Source organism: Dermochelys coriacea, chromosome 14, assembly GCF_009764565.3.
Source record: "Dermochelys coriacea isolate rDerCor1 chromosome 14, rDerCor1.pri.v4, whole genome shotgun sequence".
In the NCBI taxonomy this organism is placed as follows: Eukaryota; Metazoa; Chordata; order Testudines; family Dermochelyidae; genus Dermochelys; species Dermochelys coriacea.
The window spans coordinates 31,850,169-31,867,059 of NC_050081.1; the positions used below are offsets into that span (position 1 = coordinate 31,850,169).

At 43.9% G+C, this 16,891-nt stretch overlaps 1 protein-coding gene and 1 long non-coding RNA gene across 3 annotated transcripts; one reads left to right on the plus strand and one right to left on the minus strand.

The window, feature by feature from the left end:
• The first annotated feature begins 208 nt into the window (after positions 1-208).
• LOC119842514 (putative olfactory receptor 2B3) lies at positions 209-6,463 on the plus strand. Of its 2 annotated transcripts, XM_038370778.1 has the most exons (2): positions 209-231; positions 5,557-6,463. In XM_038370778.1, exons 1-2 carry the CDS (start codon positions 209-211, stop codon positions 6,461-6,463), a joined length of 930 nt encoding a protein of 309 aa, XP_038226706.1. The 2 variants fall into 2 exon arrangements, with proteins under 2 accessions (XP_038226706.1, XP_038226705.1); XM_038370777.1 differs by lacking the exon at positions 209-231 and having other exon boundaries at positions 5,528-6,463.
• Positions 6,464-7,527: 1,064 nt separating this feature from the next.
• On the minus strand, positions 7,528-13,137 carry LOC122456671. The gene is made up of 3 exons (XR_006275662.1): positions 13,008-13,137; positions 9,310-9,313; positions 7,528-7,539 (listed from the first exon to the last, which is right to left on the minus strand). It is a non-coding gene; the product is annotated as an uncharacterized LOC122456671 (long non-coding RNA).
• Between the last annotated feature and the right edge of the window lie 3,754 nt (positions 13,138-16,891).

Consider the following 16,891-nt stretch of genomic DNA (forward strand, 5'->3'; position numbering starts at 1 on the left):
GTTACCCTTTGACATGTTCTGGCAAGCCAGTTTTGGGTGATGAGACACAAGGTTGAGAAACTCTGCAGAATCTATCCTTGGACACTGCAACCTTCTCCTACCGTCCAGTCACTTTGCTGCCCTCATATGGTCCCTTCATCTAAATCCTTCAAAATCAGGTTTCTCCAAACCTGCGATAACACAGACGTCTCCAGAGAAACGCTGTCCCATGGACTTGTTACTCTCCCATTTGTGATGCTGTCCACGGTGGGGGAGTGTGGAGAGGTGATATGTCAAACATAGTGAAAGATCTCCAAAGTTTCACAATGGATCTGTGCCCTGCCATGCAGCAATGCCAATGGACCATTCTATACCCACCCTTCCCCATCATCAGATGTTTGGCGGCATGTGTGTGTGTGTGTTCTCTCTTTGTGCCGTCCCAGCTCTGCACAGTCAGCTGGCACAGCAGACCTCGAGCGAACCACCCAATGACCACAAAGGCCGTTAAGGTACGAAGGCATCCTGCCAAGTTTATTGTTGACGAAGCATGGTATAAATATCCTGCAGACTCTACGAGGATACTAAGATATGTATGCCAGTGAATATGGATGCAGCTGAGTGAATGACAGGACTTTCCATTCCCCCCTCAGCTGGCCAAAGACACTCTCTCTGAGACCCCTCTTTTTACACTGATACAAACAAGTTATGTTTTGCTCTTCTGACGTGGCTAGGTGCCACCCTTGGACATTTTTAGGTGACACCCATTACTTGGTACATGTTCATTCGATCGAATCATTTCTATCAATCACACTATCATCCTGACCTTATTTTTAGGATGGGTCAGTGTGCTCCTGTTCTCTTTGGGGAATGTGTTGGTTTCGAGGTGTTCTAGTATCACCCTTCTGGAAAGTGTTTGCATCTGTGTTTTGTGCCTAGCACCTCTTAGGAGTGTGTGTTTCTACAATATCAGCCCTGTTCTTGACAGATTCTGTGAGTAGGGCCTGCCTCTTGCTCACAACCTGGCTTTGCTTTATATCTGCAAAGCTTGGACCACTACTTTAGCCTGGACCTCAGGCCTCATACCAGGCCTCTGATACAAGGGCTTATGTTTGAGGCTCTCTTCTTACTACACCCCCTCCTCTTAGATCTCTGGATACAGCCGAGAGACAGTTGGTGCAGGACCTGAGAAGGTGCATAGTTGGGGGGTTCGCATTATTCATATGTGCAAAGATTCCAAAGCCAGAAGGGACCACTTTGATTGTCTAGTTCAGTGATTCTCAAACTTTTCAATAAGGCAACCCCCCCAGCTGCATTTTCTCTTTTTGGGGGATCCACCCTTATCCCTGGTCCACCCTCTCCAGCCCCTTATTTTCCCCTCCCCTCCCCAGCCTCCTGCTTCCCCTGGCTCAGCTCCCAAGCGCTTTGCTTTCACTCTCCCATATCTGCCCCTTCTTCCAGCACTGGCCTGCTCCTCTCTCCCTATGGCCAGGCCACGATCCTTACCAGGCTGCCAACCGTCCACGGGGCTGGCTCCAGCCACTTCCTCACACTGCTCCAGCTGCCCTAATTCCACTCCCCACTCCAGTGCCTGATGCCCAGGGGAGGTGTGAGTGGGATCCAAGGCAGCCAGAGTCAGTGAGTGGACAATCAGCAGATTGTCCCCTGGTGGTGCTTCCCATGGAAACTGAGAGAGCAGGGGAACAGGGGACTGCCCCAGGGGCATGCGTGACCATCTTAGCCCCTTCCCGTGGAACATTGATCTAGTCGGTGTAGAACACAGGCCAGAGAACTTCCCCCAAATGATTCCCAGAGCAGATCTTTCAGAAAAACAAGTCATCTTGATTTTAAAATTGCCTCTTTTAACCCTCCCCTTTTGTTATTAGTATAGCATCTTCCTGACAACTCTGTCTAGGCTGTCCCTGAGTAGATTAACTCCCCTTCTACTATTTATCCTGCCTTTGTGCTTCGCCATCCCAGAGGCATAAATTAAAATAAGAACATAAGAATGGCCATACTGGGTCAGACCAAAGGTCCATCCAGCCCCATAGCCTGTCTTCCGACGGTGGCCAATGCCAGGTTCATTCAGAGGGAATGAACAGAAGAGGCAACCATACAGTGATCCATCCTCTGTCACCCAATCCCAGCTTCTGGCAAACAGAGGCTAGCGCCACCACCCCTTCCCATCCTGGCTAATAGCCATTGATGGACCTATCCTGCATGATATCCATCTGTTCTTTATCTCTCTGTGTATGAGAAGGGCCCAGCCCAGTGTGCCTTTAAGTGTTACAATAATCCATATAATAAATGGTAATCAGACAATACTCTTGAGTGGGTGTCATAATTTAATTTCATCCTTCAACTTTTTCTCCTCTCCCACCTTTTGTCTGTTCTGCTTATTGAACTGTACTTTCCCAACACAGGGACTCTGTTCAGCATCAGCATCATCTGGGTTTGTACAGTGCCTTTTACAATGGGGACTTGCTGTTGATTAAGAACCCTGTTCCACCATCTCTTTGTGCTTCAGTTTCCCCCATCTGTAAAATGTGGATAATAATCCTAACCCAGCAGGGAATGGTGAGGATAAACACATAAATATATTTTGAGAAGTGGGGTGCAGATAAGTATCTTTTTACACTGCATATATTTTCAGCTAATAAGTTTGTTTTAATTGAATGGCTGGAGTACAAAACCCCTGAAAGACCTGAAAAATAACATCTTGTTTTTGCCTTTGCTGAGTTTATTAAAAAACAAACACAAGAAAGCCCTGGGATTTAAAGCCACCTTTGAAATATCTCAAACCTTTTTGCAGTCAATCCTTGGATCCTTTAGGTTTATTCAAAGAGCAGTGGACTTGAGAAGTGAATGAATCACTCTTAACCCTTAGTCTTTTAGTTGATTGATCTTCTCCCCACAATGTTATATGGACATTTTTATTATTTTAGCCTTTGCTTATGTCCAGTGTATTGTGTTTGCCTTTTTGAATTCAGGACAGTGAATTAGATTCACAGCACGGGACAAACAGCAAATACTCTGTAATCTGCTGAAGAAAAATAAATTAACGGCAGTGATAATTACTATGCACGCACACACGACCAAAACTGTGGTTCACAAAAACTACAGCTCATTTATAGTCTAACCTAATGAAAATCTGTAGCAATGTAGCATTGTAAATTCATGCCTCCTGTATCATATCAGTTTCAGTTCAGTTAGAAACACATTTTCATTAAATTTATCATACACTGGCAAACTATTTAATTTATCTTTGTTTTATTAGTTTTTCTTTCCACACCTGGAGCCAGTGAGAGGTACACAAAAGTCTTCCACAACGCATGGCACTGTTCTGCAGCTTTGCCTGAGGAATTAGCTTAAGTGATCCTTTTGATTAATAAATCCAGATCCTGTACTTTTACAACTGAAGACACTATGCTGTTCTCTCACAAATGACAGTAAGTGAATTTTATAATGAAATGTTGTCGTGATGAAAACACCAGACTGAGGAATTTGTATATATATTGGTGAGAATTAATAATCAAATAATTGGAAAGGATATAAACTCTCAAACTTTGGAGCCTAAACTAACTTCTAAGTATGGGGTTTAGGAGGGAAACTTTCCTTGTGGGCTGGTAATTAAATAATTAACCACTAGGGAACTTCTTACACTTTCCTTTAATTCAGCTGATACTGGCCACAGCTGTAGATAGGTGATTGAACGAGATGTACAAGTAGTTTGATATAGTTTGGAAATGCCTATGTTCCTAGAAATAAGAATTAAGAGACTGGAATAAATGGACTACTGTTAAATCCAGAATGAGGGGAGGACTTGAGAAGGTTTTGTGGATAAAGCACTGGACAGAGATTCAGGTGCGGTGGAAAAAAACATGCATAGATGCAACCCCTATCCCAAGAGCTGAAATGGGCATATTGGTGCCCCACAAACACACACTTTTGGATTGTTTGGGAATCTATATAAAATACTACAGAATATCGGGGAAACTGATGTTCTTCTTTAGTGATCACTGTTTAAATTGGCAATGTGTCAGATTTAGACTGAGATTTAATTCTGAGCTGCACCATTCTTCTCTGCTCCATCATGGGCCATATTAATAACTTCCTCTCCCCAGTATGTCCCTGATCAAATAAAAGAACAGCGTGCACCAGAATCACTGGTACGCTAGGGGTGTTTTACAGCACTCTGCAGCAAAATGGGGAAAGCAGCCAAGGAAGCTCGTTCACCTGTCTGTTTATGCCAGGTTGCTTTGCACGACTGGAGCAATGCAGCTCTGAACCCCAGAGCACAACAGTGATCTGAGGAGGTGATTGTTCCACTCCCTTCAGTGCTAGTGGGGCCTTGCTTGGAGTATCACATCCAGTTTGGGCACCACAGTTAAAGAATTTGTGGGAAAATTGGAGACAGTCCAGAGGAGAGAGATGAAAATAATGGGATGTTTAGCAAACATGAGCTGTGAGAAAAGGTTGAAAGAGCTGGGCATGTGTAGTCTAGAGAATGGAAGTCTGAGGCAGGGTGGGGGCATACATAATAATGGCCTTCAAATATGTAAAAGGCTGTTACAAAAAGGACAGTGATCAGTTGTTCTCCGCATCCACCCAGTACAGGGGAGATTTAGGTTGGGTATTAGGAAAAGCTTTCTGAGGCTATGGCTACACTAGAGAGCCTACAGGGGGTAACAGCAGGTGACCTATAACAGCAGAGATAGCAGCGGTGCCGAGTACCACCAAACTACAGCATTGGTCAATGTCCTTCCCCTCTCGTTTTCAGGGATGAGAGGTGAACACGCCTCCGGATCTTTGCTGACCAAGGACAGCTAACCATGAGCGGGGTGCAGCGGAGGGAAAGGGAGTGGTGTGTTAAAGGGACTTTCGTTCATCAGATTTTCACTCCAGACAGTGGGAAACTGAGGCAGAGGACACTGCCCAATGTACCGTGAGGTGGGTGTTTGCTTAGGGTTACATGCTTTGGAATCGTGGGTTGTGGGTGTTTCCCAAAATTAATGCCCGGTTCCCTTTCCCTTGTAATAAAAGTTCTCTTTTGTTACGCAGAGAATCATTGCTTGCTAATGGGGCAGTTATTGCCTTTTAGAAGTGCCCAGGGTGGTGTTTAGTTTTCTCAGATTACTGGGTGGGGGCTGGAGCCTGCTCTGTTTTGTATTTTTAAAAGGCACCCCTAGATATTGCTGCCAACTCCACCTGGTAGAAGAGTTACATGTATGAACAGAGCCTAGCATGATGCTGCCCTGATGTTGGCTGGTTAAAGAAAGGATGTCCTTGAGTAAATGACTTAATCTATCTTTTGCCTCAATTTCCCCAACTGTAAAATGGAGATAGTGTCTGCTTCCTTCATGCACAGGGGTGTCATGAGGCTAAAATCCATTGTTGACTGTGAGGTGCTCAGATACTACTGTGATGAAGACCACATATGTATGGAGATAAATGGAACCTATGAATCTTCTGTGCTTTATCTCCCTTGAAGGTGGTTTTTATCATTTGTTTCTCCCCAACCCTGTTTTTTTCCCCTGTCATGTAAGACACGATGAGAAATCTTACATGGCAGAACAGAAGCTCCGTGTCGGAGTTCATCCTGCTGGGATTCTCCAGCCAGCCCGGGATGCAGCTGCTGCTCTTTGCAGTCTTCCTGGCCATCTACTTAGCCATCTACTTTGGGAACAGCCTCATCCTCGCCCTTATCAGGATTGACTCCCAACTCCACATGTCCATGTACTTTTTCCTGGCAAACCTCTCTTTTCTGGACATCATCTACACCACCACCACTGTGCCACAGATGCTGCTCTACCTCCTCTCCAAAAAGAAGAGCATCTCTTATACTGGCTGCATCATCCAGATGTACATCTTCCTCTCACTGGGGATAACTGAGTGCATCCTCTATACTGTAATGGCCTATGACCGGTACATGGCCATTTGCCACCCACTGCACTATACTCTCATCATGAGCAGGTCGGTCTGTGTCAAGATGGCTGCCAGCTCTTGGGTGGGAGGTTTCTTCTTTGCCATGGTGCACACCAGTGTCACCATGAGGCTGCCCTACTGTGGCCCAAATGAGATCAACCACTTCTTCTGTGAGGGGCCAGCCATTTTGAAGCTGGCTTGTGCGGACACCCAGGTCATCGAGGTGGTGGTCTTCATGATGGGGGTGATACTGCTCATGACCCCAGTCTTCTTGATCCTGGTTTCTTACGTGTTCATCCTAATGGCCATCTTGAGGATTTCCTCAGCGGAGGGGAGGTTCAAGGCCTTCTCCACCTGCACTGCGCACATCACCATGGTGACACTCTTCTATGGTGCTGCCAACTTCATGTACATGCATCCTGCCTCCAGCTACTCACCCGAGAGGGACAAATACTTCTCTTTCTTTTACAATGTGGTGTCTTCCCTCCTGAATCCTCTCATCTACAGCCTGAGAAACAAGGATGTCAAAGGAGCGCTGGTCAAATTGATGGGTAAAAAATGACCTTTGCATCAAGGGGGAAGAAGAATTGTCATGTGGTTCCGGACTCCTGGGCTCTGGTCCCAGTTCTAGGACAGGAGTGGGGGATAATGGTTACAGCCAGTAGGAGTAGAATCAGGACTCCTGGGTTCTTTCCCCAGCTTTAGGAGAGAAGAAGTATCCAGTGGCTGGAGCAGGGAGGGACTGGGACTCAGGACTCCTGGGTTCTATTCACTGTTCTGGGAGGGAAGTGGGATCTAGTGAGTTAGAGCAGAGGGCACTAGGTATCACACTCCTCAAATAAATTTGTTAGTCTCTAAGGTGCCACAAGTACTCCTTTTCTTTTTGCAAACTTCTGATTTCTATCCCTCGCTGTGGCCCAGAATAACCATGTGACACTGGGAAAGTAAGGCACAGAGAAAGGGAATGAGCTGTATTCAAAACCCAGGCCTCCCTCTGACTGCCTGCCATACTGCTTCTCAATTCTGAGTTGTTTAAGTTAATAGAGTTGCCCTGTTATATGTCAGGGAGATAATGACAAGACATTTTAAGTGAAGGCTCCTTAACTATAGAAATCACTACTCCATCCATTGCCTTTGGACTAACATCCTTAGATGGTTTAAGGCAATATAAGGTGTATCTATTCCCTAAGGTGAAATTCACTCCTGTGTAAAGATCCAGCAGAAGACCTATGTACCACGAAAGGATAGAATTTGCATTGTTTTAAAACTGGTGCAAACGCCTATGTGGACACATTTATGTTGGTTTATAAGGCAGGTGTATACTAATAGAATGGTGTCAATACACAAAGTTGGAGAAGTAAACGCTTCATTAAATTATGTGCCAATCAGAGCTTAATTGAACTTAAACTCTCAAAATAGGATGTAAATGATGCATAGGTATTTTCCTGGTCCTTTGCTTGGCTGTGAGTTTCAGCCCAAATCTTTTGGAAGAGGTAGATTTTTGGGGGGATAAGTGGGCCAGTTATTAGTAACGCTGGATTGCACGGGCAGGGACACATTCATTAACGATGGACCAATCCAGCTTATGTTTCTTGGTTTGTACATTTTTGTTATATATGCATATAGAGACAGAGACACCTTATATAAATAAAATTAATTAATATCAATGCCTAGCTCCAAAAAGGATTTTTTCACCCCTACATGTCAAAGCAGGTAATTATTATTAACCACCTTTTACAGATGGGGAAACTGAAGCACAGGGCACTGCAGTGTCTAGCTGTAGGTAAATTCACCAACCAGGAATAGAACCCATGGCTGTTAAGACTCAGTTCAGTGCTCAATCCATTAGGTGACTCTGCAAGTATTTACCAGTGATTGAATAGTTTTGATTTATCTCCACACGTACCAAATAATTCCATTTAACTTTTCTTCAAAATTGCTGATCTCCCTTCAAATCGCTCCCCAGGCATATTTGTGCTGCAAAGTTAACTTGAGTGATTGGCACATGGGTCTGAGCACAATTTGAAAAGTAAAATACAATTTAAAAAAAATTAAACCTGACCCATTTTTTTCTTTTTCACAATTTACCACTTGGAACAAAGAAAAAAAGTGTGAAAGAGTATGTTTGACCTACTTTCTTATAACTTTATTCATTCTACTTTTTGAAGAAGTAAAAAAGGCAAGGTAGGAGCTTGGGGTAAATGGAAATTCAAAATCTGAAAACAGAAAACAAAAATTTGGCAGGTTCCAAAAGTCAAAATGAAATGATATTTTTAATTCCAAATTTGGAATGTAGGACATCATTCAAAATTCACAATTCATGGCAGTGCACATATTCTCTTTCAGGAATATGAGAGCTAACAATAAAATAAAAAATGTCAAATGTTTAGAAACTCAGGAAATGCAGTTTTAAAGTTGAGTTTCTCAAACCAGGCACCCAAACTGCCTAAATTCTGACCCACTAGAAATGCCAGCTGATTACATTCTCTTCTTTGTAGAATATAAAATGTATGTATAACAGAAAATTGGCTTTGCTACTTAATATAAACTCGTCTCATGCTGAATGTACTGCATGTTCACTGCACTAATCTTTAAAAAAGGAGTACTTGTGGCATCTTAGAGACTAACAAATTTATTTGAGCATAAACTTTCGTGAGCTACAGCTCACTTCATATTTCTTTTTGCGAATACAGACTAACACAGCTGCTACTCTGAAACCTGGCACTAATCTTTGTATTTACATGCATTTGCTCCATTTTCATGATCTGAATTATAGGCAGTATTTGGAGCCAGTCTAGCTTTTCCTCATATGACATTTAGACAATCGGAGGTGTAGCCCCAGAAGGTGTGATGCAATGAGTTACTTTGTGCCAGGAGCACCTTGCAGGACACATACTTTAATAAGGACTGGGTAGTGTGTGCCTTTGTTATGCTGCTCGCCTAAGCAATCACTTGTATGCTGCATACTGTCAATATCTGTGGGCTTGTCTACACTTACAGCGCTGCACCAGTTCAGCTGCGCTGCTGTAACGCTTAGTGAAGATGCTAACTATATTGACGGGAGAGCTTCTCCCATACGCCATCTCCCTAGATTGACCAATTTAGGTTGGACTTGTTCCTGGAGGTTTCATCACATGACACAATCTTTAATTAAAGATTCACCTTTAATTCCTGAAAAAAGAAAAGGAGTACCGGTGGCACCTTAGAGACTAACAAATTTATTAGAGCATAAGCTTTCGTGAGCTACGCATTATAATGCATCCGATGAAGTGAGCTGTAGCTCACGAAAGCTTATGCTCTAATAAATTTGTTAGTCTCTAAGGTGCCACCGGTACTCCTTTTCTTTTTGCGAATACAGACTAACACGGCTGCTACTCTGAAACCTTTAATTCCTGGAGACTCCAGGACAGACCTGGAGGTTTGGCAGCCCTACCCTATCCTGAGAGGCAGTAGCTGTGTTGAGGGGAGAAGCCCTCACATAGACCTAGTGCAGTCTGCAACAGGAATTTGGTAGTATAACTGCATCCACACCCCTGAGCAATGTGGTTATACCGAGATAAATCCGTAGTTTAGACTAGGGCTAAGAAAATGTCTGTAAAGCACCATGACCATTATTCAATTCAACAGAAATGGCGTAAAAGATAGAGGGCATGAGGAAATGGTGTGGAAAGTGAATGCTTTACAAGGAAGAATAGGGGGTGGCCAGATTCGGAGATGTCTGGAGGCAGATGAAGGGGGAAGGGCCCCCCAACATCCTGTCACAGCTGCACCAGGTCTCCCTCTGTGTCTCTTTACAGCAAGTCCAGCCAAGCCAGAAAGAGGTTTCTGATTATTCTGGTCTTCAATCAGCTGTCCAACCTTGTTCCCTCCCTTTGCACTCAGTGCATAGCTGTACAAAGCACTGAAGGAAACTGAGGCACATGACTCACAAAAATATTGCTAAAATTTCCACATTCGTCACACACCCATTCTTCCTTTGTTCCCAAGTCCCAGGTGTCTGGAAGTTATTGACTCCACCCAGAGTGAGCCTGAGACTGTGCTCAGCACATCTTAAGATAATGCCAATGATTCAACATGTCAGCCAATTCCCCATATTTCATCAGACACAAAACTAGGACTTCCTTGTCGGAACACCCACATTATGTTTTCTCTCAAATTGCATGAACACTGCACCTGGCCCCTGTTATATTAATGATGAAGGAATAAATGAGTCCGAAGAACCAAAGGTGTCAACATGACCCTAAAACTGTCCAACATTAAACAGCTTTAAACAAAGTCTGGGGTTTGCTATATATAGACCTCAGTTTGCTTAGCACCATGGCAAACACACCATTAAACATCCTTTTAACTTTTTATTAAAGATACAAAATGGGGGGGGGCAGGGGAACAGTTAAAACATTTGAAATGTAAAGTATTAAATAAACCTTTTATTTTAATCATAACCTTAGTTCCCTTTTCCTTTAGTCATAGGGAGATTTTATAAAGAACCCCTCTTTGTTTGATAGTCTTTTGGGTGGTATTAAAGATGCTGATGTCTGTGCTTTTGGGGAGAAAGAGGGATGTAGATGTATTTTGACCTTTTTTTTTAAAAAAAACCAACATTTCCTTCCTTTTGAAAAAGTGGAAAAAAAGAGAGAAAGGGGATTTTTCTTTGGTCAGTTTCCAAAATCCAAAACAAAATGATATTTTAATCAAAAATGTGGTACATTATTCAAAATTCACCATTCATGGTTCTTGCATATTACCTTTCAAGAACATTAGAGTGCCACATCAAAAAAAACCCCCAAAATCCTTACCCTGTGCTTTTGTTATGCTGCTTGTCTGAGCAGTAATGTGTATGGTGTGTACCGTGAATGTCTACAAAGAAGGCTGTAAAACACCGCAACCACTATTCAGTTAAGTGGGCATGACTTGCAGGACGTAGAGGCTATGAATGTAGGAGAAGAAGGCAGGAAATGTGAGTGATTTCCAGGGAAGAATCATAGAATTATAGCATTTAAGGCCAGACGGGCCCACAAGATCAGCTAGTCTGACCTCCTGTATATCTCAGGCCACCAACACTATCCTGCCCCTGCACATTAAACCCCAACAACCAAAATGACACCAAAGTATTACAGCCCTCAGGAGCAGGGGTGGCAGGTTTGGAGAAATTTTGATGGTGCCCAGAATGCCCAGAGCCACCCCCATAAACTTTGCCCACCCCCAAACTCCACCCCCAACATGCCTAAGGCTCTGGGAGGGAGTTTGCATGGGGGGAGGAGCTTGGAGGTCTGAGGTACAGGCCTTGGGCTGGGGCAGGGGATTGGGGTGCAGGAGGGGTATAGGGTGCAGGCTCTGAGAGGGAGTTTGGGTGCAGAAGGGGTGAGAGGTTGAGCTCTGGGAGGGAGTTTGGGTAGGGGAGGGGGTCTGGTGTGCAGGCTCTGGGATGGAGTTTGGGTGCTGGGTGTAGGCTCCTGGCTGGGGCAGGGGTGCAGGAGGGGGTGAGGGGTGCAGGCTCTGAGATGGAGTTTGGGTGCAGTGTCACAGTATGAACTACCCACTCCACCCTTGGGGTCCCCTGGGTAAGCACCAGCAGTATACATTGCTGACACTTTTATATATATAGTGAATTGGCGGTGGGGAAGGGTTAAAGGTGTAAGTACGTGGGGAATGGAAGGTTCCTTTGCAGCTTGCAAAAGGCCGGGTGGGGGGGGGGAGGAATGGGTTAATTTAAAAATTCAGTCCAAAAATTAAAAAAAAGCTGTTCGGTGCTCAAGGTAAAAAAACTAACAGAGACACACTCTCTGCATGCCAAGCAGCAAAAAACTGCTTCTGAGCCCCCAAAATGGCTGTAAAAAATGAAAACAAAAACAAACAGAGCTGAAAAAGTTGCAGGACTACCAGATTACACATTTGCGAAGGCTGGCCTGGTGAGACTCAACAGTCTGCCTCATGACCCTGGAGCCGGTGTGTTATGGAAAGTTAGGGGAGCTGCAAAAAGCATGGGGAATGGGGTGGGGGAGGTGCTCCCCTGGCCAAGACTCCCCCCAAAACACCCAGGGCTTAAACTCTCCCGAGAGTAGAAGCAAGTTGGAGATGTGGTGGAAAAATTAACCACATATTTTGTTTGGATCAGAACAAAGCCTGAGGTCCTCTTTATTTAAGCATGCATATACAGAGAGAGTCAGCCGGAGCTGCTCTGCAGTGAACAGAAAATACAGGAGCTTATATAGCTGAAAACCACAATCTGTTAAGCACACTTCCTTCAACAGCATTTTTGTTATTTGGCATATAGTGCAAGCTTCCACGGTAGCTTTGCCTTATTTGGAATATAGCAAAACAAGCTTTACCTGTTATTTACAGGTGCTTCCTTTGTGGTTAACGGTCTTTTCTAACTTTTAGCGGTTGGGGTTACATTTTTAAGCTGAGCTGTTGCTATCTGCCTCTTAATGGACTTTTCCTCACCCTCTTCTTATGCTTTATACAGATAGTTAGCTTGACCAAAGTTTTAGGCCTATTAGTTTAGGCCTACTAGATTTTTTCTTCCACAGAGATCTACAACGGACCCCGGATGACCTGTGCACAGGGCAGAACTCTCATCCACCCTTCCCCCTCTTCTTCTTATGTTACACCCAGGCTTGGCCAGCCTTGGGTTATGCATGTATGAGTATGAAAGTGGGTTAGGGCTCGCGCACTAACTCTTTCTTCCTTACTCTGAGTCATGTAGGGCATACCCAGGCACTCACCGCTGTTGTCTGGTTAATAAAGCTTTAAAATGTAGTCACTTGGTGTGCTCCTTCACCTCCGACCCTAATGATCCTGTAGCCTCAGATTAATCACCTAAGGTTCTAGGCAGATTAACAAAAAAATCTGTCACAGTAGGCTCTGGTCTGGGGCAAGGGGTGGGGGTGCAGGAGGGAGTGAGGGGTGCAGTCTCTGGCAGGGAGTTTGGCAATGGGAGGGGTTTGTGGGAAAGGGGTGGGGGTGCAGGCTCTGGGAGCTCGTGGGGGGGTGCTGCGCTTACCTGGGGCTCCTAGGCAGGGCGGGCCGGGGGGCCTCCATGTGCTGTTACCCCCAGGCACTGCCCCATAGCTTCCTATTGTCTTCAGAGGCTCTTGGAGTGGGACACAGACCCACCCCACCCAAGGGCCACAGGGAGGGGCCGGCAGCCATGTGGAGCGAGCAGGCAGGAAGTCACTCAGCTCCTCTGTGCTGCTAGTGGTGAGTGGGGGCCCCGGGACGTTTTAAATCACCCGGGGGATGTGCGGGATGAGGTGGTATGGGGAGCACCAGCGGGCGGAAGGCGGGGCCAAGGGAGAGACTCGGCCTCAGACATTGCTAGAGCTGGGCCCCAGGGCCAGGAATATTCCTGGTGCCCAGGCACCATGGGCCCATAGAACTCGCTGCCCCTGCTCAGAAGACTAGACTATTATGTACCACAGGCAAAGAATAAAGGGATCAAGGCACACCAATGCAAAGGTAGAGAAATGGTTAACTGAGATACACCCAAGTAATTCTGGTTTATGACCCGCACCCACATGCTTTTGAGGAAGGTGAAAAAACCCCCAAGATCACTGCCAATCTGACCTGGGGGAAAATTCCTTCCAAACCCACATATGGTGATCAGTTAGACCTTGAACCTGTTCACAAGAACCAACCAGCCAAGCACCTGAGAGAGACAATGCTCAGTGACAACTCAGATCCCTGGCCCAATCCACTCAAGGCCCCATCTCCAGCCATAGCCATCTCTGATTCTTCAGAGGAAGGAGATTTTTAAAAGTCCCTTCCTGACCCCTGCCAGTGGCCATCTGAAACCCTGAAGCATGAGTTTTGGGAACAGAAGACATAAACCAGAAGTGAGTCCTGGGTTTGCTGAGCCCTGCCTCCCACCATTACACGCAACCCCATCATACAACTGCACTCTTAAATTTGGTCAGCTCTGACTTAAAACCAATTACATTGTTTGCCCCCACAACTTTTATTGGTAGGCTGTTCCAGAACCTCACCCCTTTGATGGTTAGAAACCTTCTTATATTACAAGTCTGCATTTCTTCATGATTAATTGATACACATTTGTTATTCATCCTTTAGCTTAAATAACTCTTCACCATCCCTGATATTTACCCTCCCCCCCATATATGTATAGAGAGAGCAATCATGCCCTCTCAGCCCTCTTTTTGCTAGACTAAAGAAGCCAAACTCTTTCAGTCCCGTCTCATAAGATAGGCCCGCCATTCCCCTGATCATCCTAGTAAATCTTCTCTGCACCTGTTCTAGTTTAAGTTGAACATGGATGAGCAGACCTGTACACTGTATTCCAAATGAGGTCTTGCCAGTGTTTTGTACAAGGCATTAATACTTCTCTCTATTTACTTGAAATGCCTCCCCTAATGCATCCTAGGACCGCATTTGCCTTTTCACAGCCACCTCATTGGTGACTCACAGTCATCCCGTGATCAGTCCATGCACCCAGTCTCTCTCCTCCACTGTAACTTCCAACAGATGATCTTATTATTAGGCCTAAGTGATTGAGCTCAAACTTTGTACTCTTGAATTTCAGCCCACTTCTGTCACTTCAGTCTTCAGGGTCATCCAAATCTTCCTGTATAATAGTCCGTTTCTCCTCTGTATTGACAATGCCTCCCAATATGTATCATCAGCACATTTCATTAGCACACTCCTACTTTTTGTGGCAAGGTCAATAACAAAAATTTGGGATAAGATTGGTCCCAAGACAGATCCTTGAAGAACTCCACTAGTAACATACCTCCAGTCCAATAATTCATATTTCAGCACAAGCCGTTGACTTCTCCCCTTTAATCAATTCCTTATCCTACCTACAATTCTTATACTAATCCCTGTTTTCCCCAACTAATAATTTTCCATGTAGTACAGTGTCAAATGCTTTACTATTGTCCATGAATGTTAGATCTACTGCAATTCCCTATCTAAAAAATCAGTTATTTTCTCAAAGAAAGAAATTAGGTTAGTCTATCTTTCATTAACTTATGTTGAGTTACATCACTTTACCTCTATGAATGTAATTATTCTTTCCTTCACAGTTGGTCCTTCAAAATTGCATACTACTGAGCTCAGACTAACAGGTTTGCAATTGTCTAGATCTTTTTCTTTCCCTTTTCTTAAATATAGGCACAGTGTTAGCTATTATCCAGTCATAAGATACGACCCCCAAATAGATAGATTTATTAAAAATCCCTGCTACCAGATTCATGTGCCAGTTCTTTCAGTATTCCAACATGGAAATTATCCATTGCCCTCAATTTGAGCACATTAAGCTCTTTGAGTTTTTCTTGCATCTCAGATGTGGTCATGTCCAGTTGTAGGAACTCATTTCCACCAGCAATACTGCCTTCATGCACATTTTCCATATTATTGAAAATCAAGGCAAAGTATTCATTTGGTTTTTGGGCCATTCCTAAATTATCTTTACTCTCCTTCCCATCCATACTGCATACCCAACCTTCATCCTTCCTTATTCTTTTTTTATTTACATAACTAAATAACTTCTTATTATTCAGTTTAATTTCCTTGGCAAGAGCAAATTCAGCATGACTTTTAGCAATTCTCACTTTATGCCTACATTTTATAACATCCATGATGCGGCTTTCTCTGCTGGTCAACCCCTTTTTCCAGTCCCTTGAGGCTCTCTGCTTACTCCTAATAATTTTTTTGAGATGGTTATTCATCTGTATGGGTCTGGGGCCTTTCCCTACAAGTTTTTTTCCCCTTGTTTGGGATGCAAATTTTAGTTGGTTTTTGCACAGTAGCTAATTTAAAGAAATTCCAAGCCTCCTCCACAGTTAAGTCCTTGAGCTCTTCAGACTAGCTGGCTTTCTTGACTAATTTCCTTCAATTTCCCAAAATCTGCCCTTTTAAAATAAAAAACCATAGTTGATGACCTAGGTTTGATTATCCTTTCATTTAATTTAAACTGAATCAACCTATGAGCACTTTATTCAAGGTTATTTCCAATGGCCAGCTCTTCTGTGATGTACTCACTACTTACCAAAATGAAGTCTAAAATTGCATCTTGTCTTTTTGGTTCAGTGATTATTTGATGAAGAGAGCTGACCTCTGTCACATCCAGGAATAATTGAGCCTTACCTTTATTAGTTGGATGTATTTTCCAGTCTATATCCAGGACATTAAAGTTTCCCATTATGACACAATTCTCAGAAGTGTTTATTGTTCTAATTATATTAAAGAGATCACTATTCATATTAGAATCTGACCCATGAGTTCTATGAGGGAGACAAGAGACGTAAGAAAAGGAGTACTTGTGGCACCTTAGAGACTAACAAATTTATTTGAGCATAAGCTTTCTTGAGCCACAGCTCACTTCATCGGATGCATTTGGTGGAAAATACAGTGGGGAGATTTATATACACACACAGAGAACATGAAACAATGGGTTTTATCATACACACTGTAAGGAGAGTGATCACTTAAGATGAGCCATCACCAGCAGCAGGGGGGGGAAAGGAGGAAAACCTTTCATGGTGACAAGCAAGGTAGGCCATTTCCAGCAGTTAACAAGAACATCTGAGGAACGGTGGGGGATGGGGTGGGGGGGAGAAATAACATGGGGAAATAGTTTTACTTTGTGTAAGGACTCATCCATTCCCAGTCTCTATTCAAGCCTAAGTTAATTGTATCCAGTTTGCAAATTAATTCCAATTCAGCAGTCTCTCGTTGGGAGTCTGTTTCTGAAGTTTTTTTGTTGAAGGATAGCCACCCTCAGGTCTGTAATCGAGTGACTGGAGAGATTGAAGTGTTCTCCGACTGGTTTTTGAATGTTGTAATTCTTGACGTCTGATTTGTGTCCATTTATTCTTTTACGTAGAGACTGTCCAGTTTGACCAATGTACATGGCAGAGAGGCATTGCTGGCACATGATGGCATATATCACATTGGTAGATGCACAGGTGAACGAGCCTCTGATAGTGTGGCTGATGTGATTAGGCCCTATGATGGTGTCCCCTGAATAGAT